Raw genomic sequence first — 14,964 nt, forward strand, 5'->3', positions numbered from 1 at the left:
TGTTAGATCAACCATTTATTTCAGAGCTCGGTGACAGAGAGGAAGAGCTGGTGGCCTAGTAACACAGTATGGAATTTATCATGTGATCATATTTATCTCTTTTGAAAGTCATTTGCTTTTTCAACAGCTCATTTTCCAAAATTTGCAATACCTACACTTTACCACAAAAAGAACAAATTCATTAAAAGAGGTTGCATCCATAATGAATAACATGAATATCACTCCGTAAACACAGACTACCATTTCACAATTTGACTGACAAAGCACATTAACAATGTGTAAGACAGTGAAATATTTTGGGCAGAAACATTAAGCAAGGTTTGGAAAAAAGGACCACCATTAACTTCTGTCACTAGTGTGGGTGCTGGCAGTCTGTGTGGTGCCAGTGTCCATGAAGCAACTTTACTAGCCATGCATCTAAAAACAGTAATGTTACTGTGGACAAGATAAGCATATACAACTCGCTATTCATGAACTAATAAGAGGTATGTCATGCAAGAATCTTGTGTTCACACAACTATCATTTCACCATAGCAAACAATGAAAGAGGTAACTGGTTCCATTCATTTTTCTTCTCTTATGAGGTCTCAGGAAAATTGTGGCCTACCAGATATAAAGCATATCTGTAATACATATACTGATAAAAACATTTTGTACTGACACCTGAACAACCCGATTTAGAAGTCATCAGAGGTACCTCAAAAAGCATACAGCACTTTTGCTATGATACGCTAAATGCTATGATCGAATGACAGACATCTTTCACACATGGTAAACATGATATATATACACAGCTCAAACACTACATCATGTGGTTTGCATGGGTTTTTTGCAAGTTTTTATAAACTCCAGTTCACCATCCTGAGGCCATGCACTTAAATCATTTTTAATGCAAAGTGAAATTTTACCTGTATGCATTTCAAGTAAAACATATCACAATAATGCAATTTTCTTGTAAAAAATACACTTCTATTTAGGTTGTTCGTTAAACATTTTTTTGTTCCAGAGGTATCTTTAACAAATCTACATGAAATAACCAGGTGTTCTTGCATTTTCAAGACATATATCTCTCCATGCTTAACATTTCAAAAGAAAAGCTTCTGGCAATGTAAGGCTTAACCTATGGCAGACCAGGCATCAAAGAGACAGGGGACAATATTTCTTTGAATTCTTTGTGGGTCATAATAATCCATTGAGCTTGCACAATTGCATACTCACTTTTGAACATGCTAGAACTGACAGCATGAACGCAGATGGGTCTAGTTTCTTAAGTGTTCAACAGTGTAGAACCTGAACGTAGAAAAGACATTGTTTTTGTGAAACTTGAGTCACAGTAAATTTATGCCACAAATCTGAACAAGCTCACTTACATGGCCGAAGTATATCTGGTTAGCGGGAACCTAAATGACTGGGTTACACATCTTTGTTGAAATGTACATGGAAATGATATATAGCAATACTGACCCTCACACCAAACACTGGATCCATACAGAGCTGAGGTAGAGTGTGCCACAAGACTGTGGGCTGTGAAAATGGTGACCAAGTGAATAGTGTGCTAATGTGTTGGAACATCAACAGAGCTTTAAGTATGAAGACAACTATAATACAACACTGCCAAGCCACAAACAAATATAAAAATTACAAGCCCATTAAAACATGGGTGGTGAGGTAGAATGCACCCTAAAGTTTATACTCTTGCTTTTGTTTTTTTATTTGAGAATAAAAACTACATATGCAGTACACGGCTCCAACATTTTTAAAAGAAGTCAGTTCTATGCACTGTGAACAAATGGAATCATCTTATACTTAAAAAACATCTCATCGACCTGTTCATTCTAAAAATAAGGCTTTCTAGTCCTGCATTTTAGTCTTAACAGAAAGGAATGATAGTTAAATAGCTAATTAGCAAATACTTTGAGCATGGACAATTATTCCTACATGCAACTATCATCATTATAAAACCATATTCATAAAAGTTCTGAATTATTTCGACAAACGATAACTAAGCCACACTATCAAACTTCCTGTCTCTTTGATATGCCAACTGCCATCAGGTGTGTGGCACTGTTGCCTGACTGATAAGTCAACTGATTTTAAGTTGAAAATCTGAGCCAAACAACATGCATAGCTTGGGCTTGAGGTAACAGCATTGAGAACCAATGATCAGCTGACTGTCCTTTCCAACACAAAAGCAGAGAGAAAGGTGAGGCAAAGATGGGGGGAAAAAATTCATCATAAATGAATATAGAAAATAGAAAATGCTCTGAGATTTAGAAAAGAAAAATGGATGGTTAATTCAGGAACGATAATTTAACAGCTTGAAGTCAACAAAGAATGGTGATAAAATGCAGCTATTTGCTCCCTTTATACTCTTTTTTTTTCCAAACAGTACAACAACAGACAACATTATTTTCAAACAATCCAACAATAGTTGGTTCAGTTCTAAAACAATCTAGCCATCATCACTTTCTTCACAATAAGTGTAGCCACACATGGCTCATAGATAGTTCAACCAGACAATGTTAGACTGCAAGTCCATCTAAATCCAACAGTTTCCTCCAATGCACAAATGTCCAAATGTAGCCTGTTCCAATTTGAGAAAAGCATACAGACCTTATTCCAGTTTCATATTCATGATTCTTTCAATGACACTTTCCTTTAAGGCCAGTACCTTTGGTCTTAATCACATAACATTTATCCCTTTATTTCTGCGTATAAATCAACATTCTAGCTGATCATGAGTGACAGGTCTCTTTGTCACTTCTCTCGTAGAAATTTCTTGGAAATTTTGTCATCATTAAAGTTCACAAACAGCTGGATGCACATTGCAGAGTTTAAGCTTGTGCGTTGCGGGGCCTTGGCATATTTGCACCAGTCATCAAGCTCAGGGTCAAACGTCCATATCTCATCTTCGGTGGCCGTGTGGTGCTCATGGCCAAGTGCCAATATCTGTCCCTCAAAATTAGAGTAGTGGCCAATGGAACGGCCACTCAGAGTGGAGGAAAGCATAGTCCACTGACTAGTCGTCAGGTCAAAAGACTCTATTGGGATCTGGCCATACAAGGGCACCCCTGGCTTTGGAATGCCTCCCAACACGAACACCCTGTCTCGAACATGCACCATATCATGCAGACGTCGAGCATACAGCATGCCAGGCAATGCTTGGTAAGTCTGGGCAGTGGGATCAAATGACACAAATGTGTTGGTGGTTTGTCGATCCTGTCCGGAAACTCCACCAGAGAGGTAGATTTTATTGCCAACACTCAAACCCGCCAGGGAGTGGGTAGGTGTAGGCAAAGGCAGAAGCTCTTCCCAGAAATTTGTCTGTACATTGTAGGACTCCACAGAGTCAAGGATTGCAAACTGTTCTGTGGAACCTCCAAAGGCATAAAGTCTTCCTGCATGAGACACAAGAGCAAACTCCAATCGTAGATGTCTCATAGGTCGTAGTTCTTGTCCAACCAGATGCCGTGGATCAAATCTAAACAATGAAGACATGAGTGTTCCCCCTCCAAAGTCGACAATCCGGCAGACATAAGCAAAATTGTCTATGGAGGCAACTCGACAATCACGACTACCGTTGACATCAGAGAAGAGAGAGTAGAAGAGAGCAGCAGAATGATTGTATGCAATCACCTGGAAGGGCATGTATGAAGTTCCATGGTGCACCAGAATCAGAGATGGTCCTGTCGCACGCACCTCACATGCCTCATCTATCACTGGATGGCCTTTTTTGCAATCGGCATGATAACGGTATCCTTTGGCAACTAACTGTTGGCCAATGCCTCCAGGACATCGTTGGACTGCATCATTCTCACATACAACAGCTAGCTCTGCTTCGGACATGAGAGCAAAGCGTATGTGACGCAAACATCGAGGGGCATCTGATGCTATACGCTGCGGGGCCGCCCGGAACCATTTGTCCAAACACATGAACAGTTGATATTCAGATGTCGTCCGCAGAGTATTTTGGGATAAATGTCTGCTAAGGGCTTCGCCATCCATTTTGAGAAAAGCTTGCGACTGAAACATGGAAAATGTATCATAACAACATATCCACAACCATGCACAATAAAGGTTTTATATTAATGTTATTCCTTACTGTACATCAACTGCATCATCTGAATTTTTTTCACAAAGTTATAAAACAACTCAGTTGCAACAAAAAAAATGGACTGCTCTTATATGGAACTTAAGTATTCATTAAAGTGAAGGACTCAACAGTGGAATAAAAATAATAACTGATTGATATTCTAGCCTATTTCTTGCAAACATTATATGATATAAACTATATCTTACTAGCACATGTACCCATCTTGGCCACTAAAAAACAACCCTAAAATATCTAATGCAGTGCTTCCTTTCCTGTCTCACACAATTAGCAGAGGAAGGGTGGATGCCAAAAAGGTCACCTGGCTGAATTCATAGAACTTGTCTTGAATCATTGACTCCCAGTGGGCAGTAACTTTATCAAGAGAGTATGTGTCTGCAATGTGCAGGAAGTCTTCAGCATTATCAAATGTCATGAGTGACTTGATGTAGTTGGAGCATACATCAAGTGCGAAACTGACTTGTAGGTGGCTAGCAGTGTTGATGATTTCTGTGAGATTGTCCAAGGTGAGGGCCATTTCGCCACTGTAAATTAAATCAACCAGGAACTTTGCTTGAAATGCAAGTGATCAGTTTGCAATTATGCAATGAAAAATACTGCAGGCTTAAATAAATATGAAGCTACTGCCATAGTTAGTGGTTAGGGACAGAACACATCATTCAAGTGTGGTGGATCAATATAGTCAAAAAGAATGTAAACAACAACAAAAAAAAAAAAAAAACAAAAGCACATTTACAATATCTCTATACACAAACCTGTGAACATGCAAACTCATTAACATTTCTGAATTTTACAACTGTTACTTCTTCTAAAAAGTCAAAAAATGACTGCCAAAAAAAACCTCTACAAACCTGTAAATGAATTCAATTATGTGCTGGAGCCCATCAGCAGTGACCCCTTTCAGGTCCACTGTGTCCTGTTTGCTCTCTGCCATGACCCCTCCAAACATGACCCGAAAGTAATCACTAGTAGCAGCCAGCAACGCTTTGTGCACCTGTTAATGCAGAAGTTCATTACAGGCTTCCAAATCATCAACTACTGGCAAACAGCTTTTGAAAGTAAAGAAAACATACACTTTACCTAGGACAGTGACAGACAATCAAAGGTATTAGATGTATAATATAATCACAGCAACAATACTGTCTGTCAAGAAATGATTAATAACACTTAGACACAAAAGACATACAATTCTGGTCATACTCAGCATATCATATAAGAAACACGAAGGGCACATCTCCTAACCTTTTGCAAGGGGCAGAGAGACAGCAGAAAGTATCTTACTTTTCATATATGATCTCTTGGTTCTGGCAAACAAGAGAACACTGTTGCACAAGTAAGTAAGAAGTAAAGAGTCTCATAGACTACATGGTCCTAAGGGCAGAGAACATCAAGTGGTTCATGGCTTCTTGGGTGCAACATGCAAAAAGCAGACCCAGCCTCTCCATCTTCCATGTTTATCTCCCCTGATGAAACGGGTACTCATTTCTGATAGGCAGCTTTTGGATGGGCAAGGGGATTTCTCCATCCACAGGACTTTACCATGTAGCCTGCTTCACATCTCAGGGCTTCTGCTAAGGCTAAATTCTTTGGGGTCCCAGGGACCCCTTCTTCAGATTTCTAAGGGGTCCCAGGCTAACTTTATGGGGACCCTTCACAATGTGAAAAAAAAAATCAACAAATCAACTACTTTGTTCAACTGTCTTTCAGGCACACAAAGCACTGTAATGCCTAGTCAGAAACGGCGAGATTTCTGTGCCATGAAGTCTGTGCAAGCATCTGTGATGAGCTTATGCTCACTGTACTTGGGGTGCTCAATCTCTTTCCGTTTCTGAGATGATGATTTTAAACTATGCTGTCAACATCTTAGAAAAAGGTTAATGGAACTCTCACCGGTTAAAAAACTCAGTGCAAGGGAAGTAACTCTCACCTTGTAGCAGACGACAACACTAGATTGGGCTGCGATGTCAGACACTACACTTACCCAATTTTGTATCTATTCTTCGCCCAAATTTGAAGGGGTCCCCTGGGACCCCATTGACGAAAATTGAAGGGGTCCTCCGAACTTTTAATGCGTACTGTACGCAATTTTTTGCGTAAGCAGAAGCCCTGCATTTGAGTGCAGTAACCACCACGCTACAGAACCTTCACAGCAACAGCAACTCCCCACCCAGCTATAAAATACTTTTTTTTTTATTTAAAAAAAAAGAGCAGCAACATGGCTCAGACAAGAAGCCTTACCTCAAAGACCCTCCCATCAGCAGAAACCTTGAAGTCACACAACTCCGTATTCCTGCGCAATGCCTGCAGCTTACTGATGACCATGTCACCATAACCTTCCGCCTGGAATTTCTGCCCCTCACTCATTGTGACAGAGCTCTCCCTGCCCTTTCTCGCAGGCTTCACTGCAGACAGAACAGTACTAAAAAGTTAATTTAGCTGGTCTACTCTTGCATATTGATTTAACATGATAAAACAAAACAGAAATAAGCCTTTGGGACAGGAGATGGAGGTGGTGGTGGATTCAAAGGCAGGTCATTCTTTCCCAAGAAGAGAATTGGAAAGAAGAAAAAAATAAAACCAGCAAGTAGATCACAAGATTTGTAACAAACCTGACGTGTTTGGCGTGTTTTCTGCACACTTAGCTATGCCTGTCCTCATCTCCATTGTGAATATGCCATCCAGGCTTCCTTCCCTGAAAATGTATAATACAAGCTTTCTACACCAAGATTTTCCAAGTCTAGAATTTATTTTTTATTTACTTTCATTACTTTGTATAAAATCTACTTCTTGGGGCATCAATGACACAAGTACACGGCAAATAATGGGTAACATTCAAGATTACAGCCAGTATGACTAAATTACATGTTGCTTAAAGTGACTAGAAGCAATATAGTTGCCTGTAGTGTGACAGTTTATTAAATTACTCTGACTTAGTAAAAAGGGACTTCAATACCACAATAATACAAAGATGCATGCCTGAATAAACAGGCAAATAAGAAATCAGATGAATGTGCACACATGCATCATGTTACTTCATACAATGATCATTTTGTTTTGGCTGTTAACAGGGCTTGCTTTACGATTAAATCTTTATTACATAGAAAAAAATTGTGTTGTGCTTTCATCAGAGTTAAGACTTCCCAACCCGACATAGTGAATGCCTTTGCATAATATTAATCTTATTTCTTTTTCAAAACAATGCTGTTAATATACTCACAACAGAAAGAAATGTCGCCTTCAAAAAGTAATTTTTAATGCTATGCTCTTCAGAAAAAAACGATATCTTTATGTTGTATACACTGCTTTTCACCGCTGAATATACAGAAATAACAATAACAGAAAAATGAGAGGGTATGCCAGTAAAGGCAGGCAGAAAAGGAGGTTAATGGGTCAGCCATGGAAGCCCGATTTGGACGGCAGCCCACTATGCTAAAGGTCGACGCACCATTCCAGATGTCGCATGTTTATTAAATACAATAAGCAGACTGAACTATGTGGGGCAGATATCGCAGTACACACATGATCACTAGAAACTTTTAAATTATATCCGTGTGCAGCACGAATTTTGCATAAAATTTTAGTGCACCGTGTCTGTCACTTTAGGTTTTTATTCCTTCCATACACTCCGATAGACGCATACATGTATTATGCATATCTTCACGTTTTAGCTTTAAGCTTGGTAATAAAAACTTGTGTTTAAATTCATCATGCCAGTCTATCCTTGGTGAAATATAAGCGGAGACATTTACTACATTGCTATGGAAAGTCTCAGGCTCATCTCAGACCAGACATAAATCAATGTGAGTGTAAAGAACTTCTGCGTGGGGAACAAACCCATCTAATTCGCGCCCAAGTCATAGAACAGAATTTATTCCATTAACCCAGCCTCAACATTACTCCCTTTCATTCAAAATTACATCACTTGAACTATAAATTCAAAAGTGATTCCCATCCAGCCTGAACATTTTGCCAAAACCACTGGACAGACATTGACTAGTCTAAGCAAATGTAGGACAGGTCTAAAATAAAAAATAATAAAAAAAATTTAAAGAAAGAAACTAGGTCAGCCTGGCGCATCCCTAGACAGGCGCTACTGGATAGGGTGCAGCTTGCAATAATTGAAAATATGCACGAATAACGAATGCGGCTGTTTGCTTACCTCTGTATTCCACGTCAGAACATGCGATCTTCTATAGTTTGGTTCATAAAATAAAAATTTTAAAAGAGTAAGTGGATCACCCGCCTCCCGACGGTCAGCCATGTCTGACCCCAGACCAATGTAACCTCCTGACACTAGAGAAGTCCTGTCAGAATGAAGCCGAGCGTGCGGCTCCTGCAAGGTAAGGACGACCGCAACTTTTCACACTTTCTGTCTTTTTAAAACATATTTTCATTTAAGGCGTTGAAAGTAAGTTCGAAGCGCGGCAGGCTGCGGATGCACAGAGCACTTAAGTGGCAGGCTCGGGACTGTTGTCAAGTGTTGACAACGGAATTGCTGCTCGACACTACGCCCACAGAGAGAGAGAGGATTATATGCCTGCCTTGCTGGATGAAGCTTTAAGTTGCTTCGTCACAGTAGCTCGGGTAGCAATAGGATCAATAACCAGATGAATAGAACTAGAGACTGAGATTCCTGTTGTACAGGTTAGTATTTTATCGTCTCGTATGCAGACTTCCTTGAGTTGTGGTTCATGTATCTTTTGTGAGGGGATTGCATGAATCTTACCCTGGCAGTGAATGTTATTGCGTCTTATATATTTTTTATCAGTATTATTTTGTAGTGACTAAACCACTCCTAAATGTTATAGTATTATTATCAGTTGTATTTGTGTGATTTATGTGTTATCGCGTGTATAGCCGGACTGATCCGTTTTACGTGCCTATAACAACTATGTAAATACTGGCCGGATCATTGCATGGTTAGTGGCGGCTCCTAAAGCCCTCCTGCCAATCAGTCAATTCCTCTTTGTTGTTCCAGGGTAGAGGACGGAACTTCCCGAACAGAATGTGGTTAAAGTTCTGGTTCATACTCTTCGGTTGGTTTTCCTTGCATTGTGTTCTGTTCTCATCTTCCGAGCGGATGGCCGAATGGTTAGAGTGCTGTGGCGACCAAACCGAGAGGCGCTCCGATTCGATACCCTTGTAGCACTGCAAACTTTCCCCACTCTAGCGTTGATTTGTTAATTCTTTTTGTTTTGCGCACTGTGTTTTCAAACTGTGTCTTCCTCTAAGCACACGACTTGTTTCTGGGTTTGCTGTAACTAATTGTTTTAGTTGTTCATTTTCTGCTCTTAGTTCGAAAAGGGTGCTTGTAAGCATTTATATTTTATTGTCGATTTGGTGTGTAAGCGAACACGTACTGTTCCCTATCACTACCTTCAGAGAATCTGTCGCTTTCTGCAATATTTCCAGCCTGTCTGCAATAGTGACACTGTTTTTATCGCTTTGTTTAACTATGAAGGCCTGTATAAGTAGTTTGTTGCCGGTCCTTAGACTGATCGACCGAACCCCTACACTCACATCCACCATACCCATACCTTCCAAAGATCCCCACCCCCACAGTGCGAAATCACCTGGAGGTGCATGGAAGCACCTTCTCTCAAAATCAACAACTCCGTAGACGGAAACGGTCTAACTTTTTTCGTAGGGCTGGTTGTCTTGTCACGGTAACGGCCCATTCGTTCTTCTCCATCCATTGTTTTGGAGTTGTCCGTTGTACTTCTGAGACCTCCTTTCTTTTCTTATCTTTTCTTTGTTTTGGGGACATAACCAGACCTGTGTATCCAACGGCTGTAGTTTGTTTACAGTTCAACATACAAGCTTGTTGAAAACGGTGCTCTCTAAGTCAAACAAAAGTTCTTTATTTTCACAAAAAAAAAAAACACAGCAGATGCAAAAAAATATTCTCTCAGAATCATTACGATCATCCCATGAAATAGCCTTTTCCACTGTTTTTCAAATCATCATCATCGGGCTTGGATATTAACTTAATTTTCCTCGCCAGACACAGGAACAGGATCGACCATCCGCCATGTTGAACAGCGCTCACCCCTCATATAATCCACAAAAGATCCAGCATTAAGTGTCTTTTCAACGGTGTATCGTCAACTGTGGATCGGAGGCCTCTTTGCCTCATAAGTTGTGCTCTATGTGCATTACTGCTGTTTCTGTATCTTAGTGTAGACGAGACGACACAGGTCTCATTCGCTCAATGGATAAATATTTTTATTTTATTCTATAATGAGATTGAACGTACAACACACAATTGAAAAAAAATTATTAGACTGTTAACACGTACACACAGACTCTATTCCTCATTCCGAATGCCTATAGCCTGTTAAAAACAAACATCTATAATCCTCCCGTAAATAATACGTGTGCCCAGCACTTTGCAGCACTCGGACAATTAACCTATTAGTAATTTAGCCATTAACGAGCATCGACACCAAGGTCGGTTTGGTTGACGGGACGGGAGAGCGAGTATCGTGAGCCGCCTTCCATCTGGGCTCACACAGCGAAATGGCACCTCTGGCTGGTCAGGTAGTCGCCGCACGGCAACCAGGCTCTTGGGGAGAGATGCCGTTCTGTCAAGCACGACCTGCCACCTGACGTCGTCAGGCTCCGTGGCAACGGAGGAAGAAGGGAGGTGTGTATGTGTGGTGGAGGGAGGATCCTGTCACCTTGTGGCAGATGTTTTTTTTTTACTGCTCTGCCAAGTGAGACCGGTCGCCTTGCGGGAGTTGCAAGGTTGCACTGTGGTTCACCTGCCGCATGATTATCTGCTGCGCTGCTCTTGCTTCCAGCGATCTTATGAAAGAGGGTGCAGGGATGAGAGGACATATCTCTAGTATTATCGGTGTTCTAACAGACGCTCCCGTTACAATATATTTGTGGTTAATGACAACGCCTCCTCAAAAAAATACCTAGAAGGCAAGAATGTGAGCGTCGTTCACTGTCAGCATGGAGTTTGCCCCGTTAACGCCGAGGGTCTTCGTATGCCACTACTGCAACTCTTAAGATCCTAGCTAGGCGTCCATCAGTTGCTACCAGAAGGAGTTTTTTCCTTTGAAACTGATAAAAGTTAAGAAAAAGTGCTTTTGGAACAAAGTTGGAGGATACTAGAACATTATCATTAATACTCTGTTGTAAAGTAATTTGATGGATTGACTTGCGGGACTGAATGGGCTTGCAGAATGAAAGTAGTCTTAATAATAGTAATGGGTTCTTATAATGAGCAGCATCAGGACCAACAAAGATTGTGCTCTCTGTGTAGAACAATAATGATAAATGGAAGATAACAATTGACAGCGAGAGTTAGGGTTAGGTATAGGGACACTGAACACCATAAAGAGGAAATACAAGAGTAGAACACAAAGCAATGGATCAAAGTATAAGGGATGTAGGTACTGTAAACAGCGTAAAGATGGAGTCGTTACATGATGGTTAACATGACCACAGCATTGCAAGGGAGTTAAGAAAAGTAATTCAGGGATAGTATTTAGTGAACAGATATGTTTTCAGAGAGCGCTTGAATGTAGCCTTGGAGTCCGAGTGGCGAATGTGTTGTGGAAGAGAGTTCTACTGCTTAGAGGGAGGACCTCCCTTGTCTGTATGTGACTGTCTTTGTGGGAGGGAGAACAGAATGTGGGAGTCTAATGATGAGCAAAGGTTTTGAGCAGGAGTGTTGACAGACAAGATTTCAGTAAAGTAATAGGGGAAGGAGTCTTCAAAGAATCCATAACATAGAGTTGAGAGCTTGTGGTCTGTTCTAGCTTTTACTGATAGCCAATAAAGAGAGTGAAGAAGTGGTGTGATATGTTCAGATTGTTAGTCCAGAAAGTGAGATGGAGTTCTAGTCTTTCTGAAGCTTGTGAATGAGGTATTGTCGACAGCTTCAAGAAGAGAGTTGGAATAGTCTTGACAGAACAAATGAGCAGATGAGAATTTTGGAGGTTGAGATGCAGAGTATGGCAAATGGAGCCTGATCTTTCAGAGTTTATAGTACACATAGTCTTCAGGAGAGAGCAAGAAAACTTGTGGTCTGTTGCATCAGCATCTTGTAAGCAGTCAGCTGGTCTGTGCAGACATTTGTACCTTACCTGTATGAAAGGGATACAATTATTGGCTATAAGGAAGAGTCTGAATGCTATTTCTTCTATGTATATTAGGAAGTCACTGTTTGTTTTCTAAGTACACACATACCATTTGTGTGGATTTCAGCTTAGTGTGCACACACACACTAGAATAGCTGACAATACTGATATTAACTTCTGGCAAAGGGATTTAACACCATCTGACAAGCTTCTTATTCTTAATTGTTTATATTTTAATGTTTAAGTAGTGTACATGATTAATTTGTAGTATTTCTGTTATCTAAACAGAATTCATAAGACACTCAGCATAATTCTCTAAATAGTGTTCAGGTAGGCAAAGATTTTACTAATATTCAGGAATATTTTTGAGTAGCAGTTATCTTACTGACAAATGTGCTGTTTCTAAAAAGCTAGTAATATGATCAGTTTGTATGAGGAAGTCTGTCTTGCTCTCATGCACACGCACACAGAGCTCTTCCTTCAGCCATTCCCTTTCTTGCTAACTCTCTTTTCTAAGCATTGTTCAGATTTTATTATGCTTTTTTCTTTGATTGTATGTTTTATTTTGTTTATTCAGCTAGTCCTGAAATGATGACAAAAATTTCCACACACACTTTCATTTATTTATTTGCAAATATTCTTTACATGTTTAACTTTCTGTTTAGTTTCTCTAAGCACACCACTTAGCAGTGCGTAGATATATGAAAAGATAATTAAAATAAGGTCAGATCAAGAATAAGCAGGGTACTGTTCACTCCCCTCTTCAGCTGCTCAGACACTGTCATGCTTTCCTGGAGTGCTTGACCCTTCATGGGCCTAAGTGCACAACCCATCTGTTGGGGCAGAAGGTCTGTTCTGTTTTCTTCTAGAATGCAAATCACTGGGAATCATGGGAAATCAATGAAAGCAAGAGTAGCAGGCCATTTGTTTGAGCGACCAGAGCAGAAGTGAAATGTGAGCAGTCAGACAGTAGGATGATAAGGCAGTTTTACTGCTGGGGAAGATATAAGTTAGCAGATTCCCAGAAAAACAAGTGGTGCCTATCCTTGAGTTGTTAAAGAAACAATCCCATACATCTACAGCGTCGTGATTCTTCATTCCTACCTGTGGGGAGAAATCAACCACAAAATGTTTGATGTACCTGACACACCATTAGGTAAGAAAAATAAAATGGAATAGTCATGCTTCTCTCTAACTGTAGTTTAAACTGTTTATTTAATTTTGCCAGATGATGGTAATTACCTTCTTGTGACCCTGAACCAGGTAGAATCTGAGGAATTCGAGCCTTGCACACAGGTGCAGAGAGAGAGTGTGTAAAAGAGCAAAACAGAAAATTGAATTAAATCTTTGTTATGAAACCACTGGCCTTATATAATTAAAAAAGAAATCAACCAAATGGTAAATGTATATTCAACACTCTGTCTACACCATACAGCTACAATCTTTTTAAAAAAAACACGCACACACACTTCCAAAACCTTCAGTTTTCTGGGTAGATACAGTTTCTGAGAAATATTATGACATGATAAGGTGACACAAGGCTACCTTAAAAAACCATACTCTGAGCAACTGGGGTTAATATTTCTATAAGTTTTGTAAGGATTTAACTTAAGTTCTAATGCATTGGCCTTACTGTTTACTTCCTGATGAAAGTATGGACAGTACATTTTATTACTCATTTTTTGTTTTCATCTGTTATTTAGTAGTTATAACTTAGCCTTTTGATTGCTGATTTTATTACTCTCTAACTCTCAAGCTCTGTAACAATTGTGCATTGGTGAGCTTCTGTTGAAGCTCGATCCCCTTTTGTGCAGCAGTTGTTAACAGATAGGGGTGTTGCCCGATGCCTAATCCAGCCTTTTGTGGTATCATTTAAAGAGCTATTTATCATTTTCAATTCCTGCTCAGCCACATCTCAGCAGCATTATGGTTGCAGGGTCAGAGCTTGTGACTTCCGTATTCTCAGTTTAATAATCCTAAAAGATGCTTAGCATTAGTAATTAAGTAATAGTAATAAAGCATTAGTAATAAAGCACTCATTTTTGCTACAGCAATTCATACAAAAGAACTGAAAAGCACAAGCCCACACATACCTTCATACATATACAGACACTCTTCTTGTTTCTAATCACTCCCAGATAGGCCAACACCCATCATAGGCCCTTCCGAAGAGGATCTTCCTGTCCAGGCTCTTGTTGTGCTTGTGTTGTATTTGCAGTTTCTGTAGCAGGGGTTGTTTTACAGGGTGGGGTTGTTAGCTCCACGCCTAATCCTCCTCCTCCATTCTGGCTTGGGACAGGCAGGTTACCTTGGGGGGGGGGGGGATTCCAGGCAGAGTTAGACACACAATGTGAGGAGAAAAAAAGTAAGTTTTGAAGGACGAGGGATTGGGTTTTCTGCAAATGTGGGGGAAAAGTCCCATAAGGAAGTCATATATATCATTATCATCTAACCAGATAAATTTTAGCTGCTATTTGTAAACATGACACTACATATCGATGAGTCTATAAACAGTGGATGCAATAACCAGGATTATCTCATGTGAAGATTAGGTTAATCTAATAAGGACTTTCAGTCCTGAGTTTCTGCATTTATTTTCCCATTTCAGCTTTGGTTTATTCGAACGTTATCAAAATATTAAGCTCTTTGATGCAACACAGGGTACAACACTCATGTGTAAATAATTCATTGTTACTTGTGCTATATTTAGTTGACATTTCCCACCCTTTAGTTTGTTTAGTTTGTTTTTGTTAAATGTTG

The 14,964-nt window shown here is 39.9% G+C and overlaps 2 protein-coding genes across 5 annotated transcripts in view; one reads left to right on the plus strand and one right to left on the minus strand.

Moving 5' to 3' along the window:
* On the minus strand, positions 1 to 8,401 carry LOC112555703 (kelch-like protein 26). The gene is made up of 6 exons (XM_025224198.1): positions 8,271 to 8,401; positions 6,721 to 6,804; positions 6,350 to 6,513; positions 4,963 to 5,105; positions 4,413 to 4,635; positions 1 to 4,023 (listed from the first exon to the last, which is right to left on the minus strand). The coding sequence occupies exons 2-6, from the start codon at positions 6,773 to 6,775 to the stop codon at positions 2,758 to 2,760; spliced, it is 1,851 nt and encodes a 616-aa protein (XP_025079983.1). The 5' UTR covers positions 6,776 to 6,804; positions 8,271 to 8,401; the 3' UTR covers positions 1 to 2,757.
* The window catches only part of LOC112555699 (sodium/hydrogen exchanger 1-like), a 26,787-nt gene continuing 20,138 nt past the window's right edge, over positions 8,316 to 14,964 (plus strand). For 2 of the 4 annotated variants that reach the window (XM_025224190.1, XM_025224193.1), the window contains exon 1: positions 8,316 to 8,451. The gene's annotated coding sequence lies outside the window, so the exon portion shown is untranslated. Of the gene's footprint in view, positions 8,452 to 8,474; positions 8,756 to 12,954; positions 13,361 to 14,964 lie in introns of those variants that run through there. The other 2 variants (XM_025224192.1, XM_025224191.1) reach the window with 2 other exon arrangements.

Source organism: Pomacea canaliculata, linkage group LG14, assembly GCF_003073045.1.
Source record: "Pomacea canaliculata isolate SZHN2017 linkage group LG14, ASM307304v1, whole genome shotgun sequence".
Taxonomy (NCBI): Eukaryota; Metazoa; Mollusca; class Gastropoda; order Architaenioglossa; family Ampullariidae; genus Pomacea; species Pomacea canaliculata.

Excerpts from the sequence above, each read along its gene's own strand:
- LOC112555703 (XM_025224198.1), bottom strand. The coding sequence starts at position 6,775 with ATGGAGATGAGGACAGGCATAGCTAAGTGTGCAGAAAACACGCCAAAC. Across the intron at positions 6,514-6,720 it reads AAACACGCCAAACACGTCAG|TGAAGCCTGCGAGAAAGGGC; the intron begins GTTTGTTACAAA and ends TTCTGTCTGCAG. Across the intron at positions 4,024-4,412 it reads AGTTCTATGAATTCAGCCAG|TCGCAAGCTTTTCTCAAAAT; the intron begins GTGACCTTTTTG and ends TCCATGTTTCAG.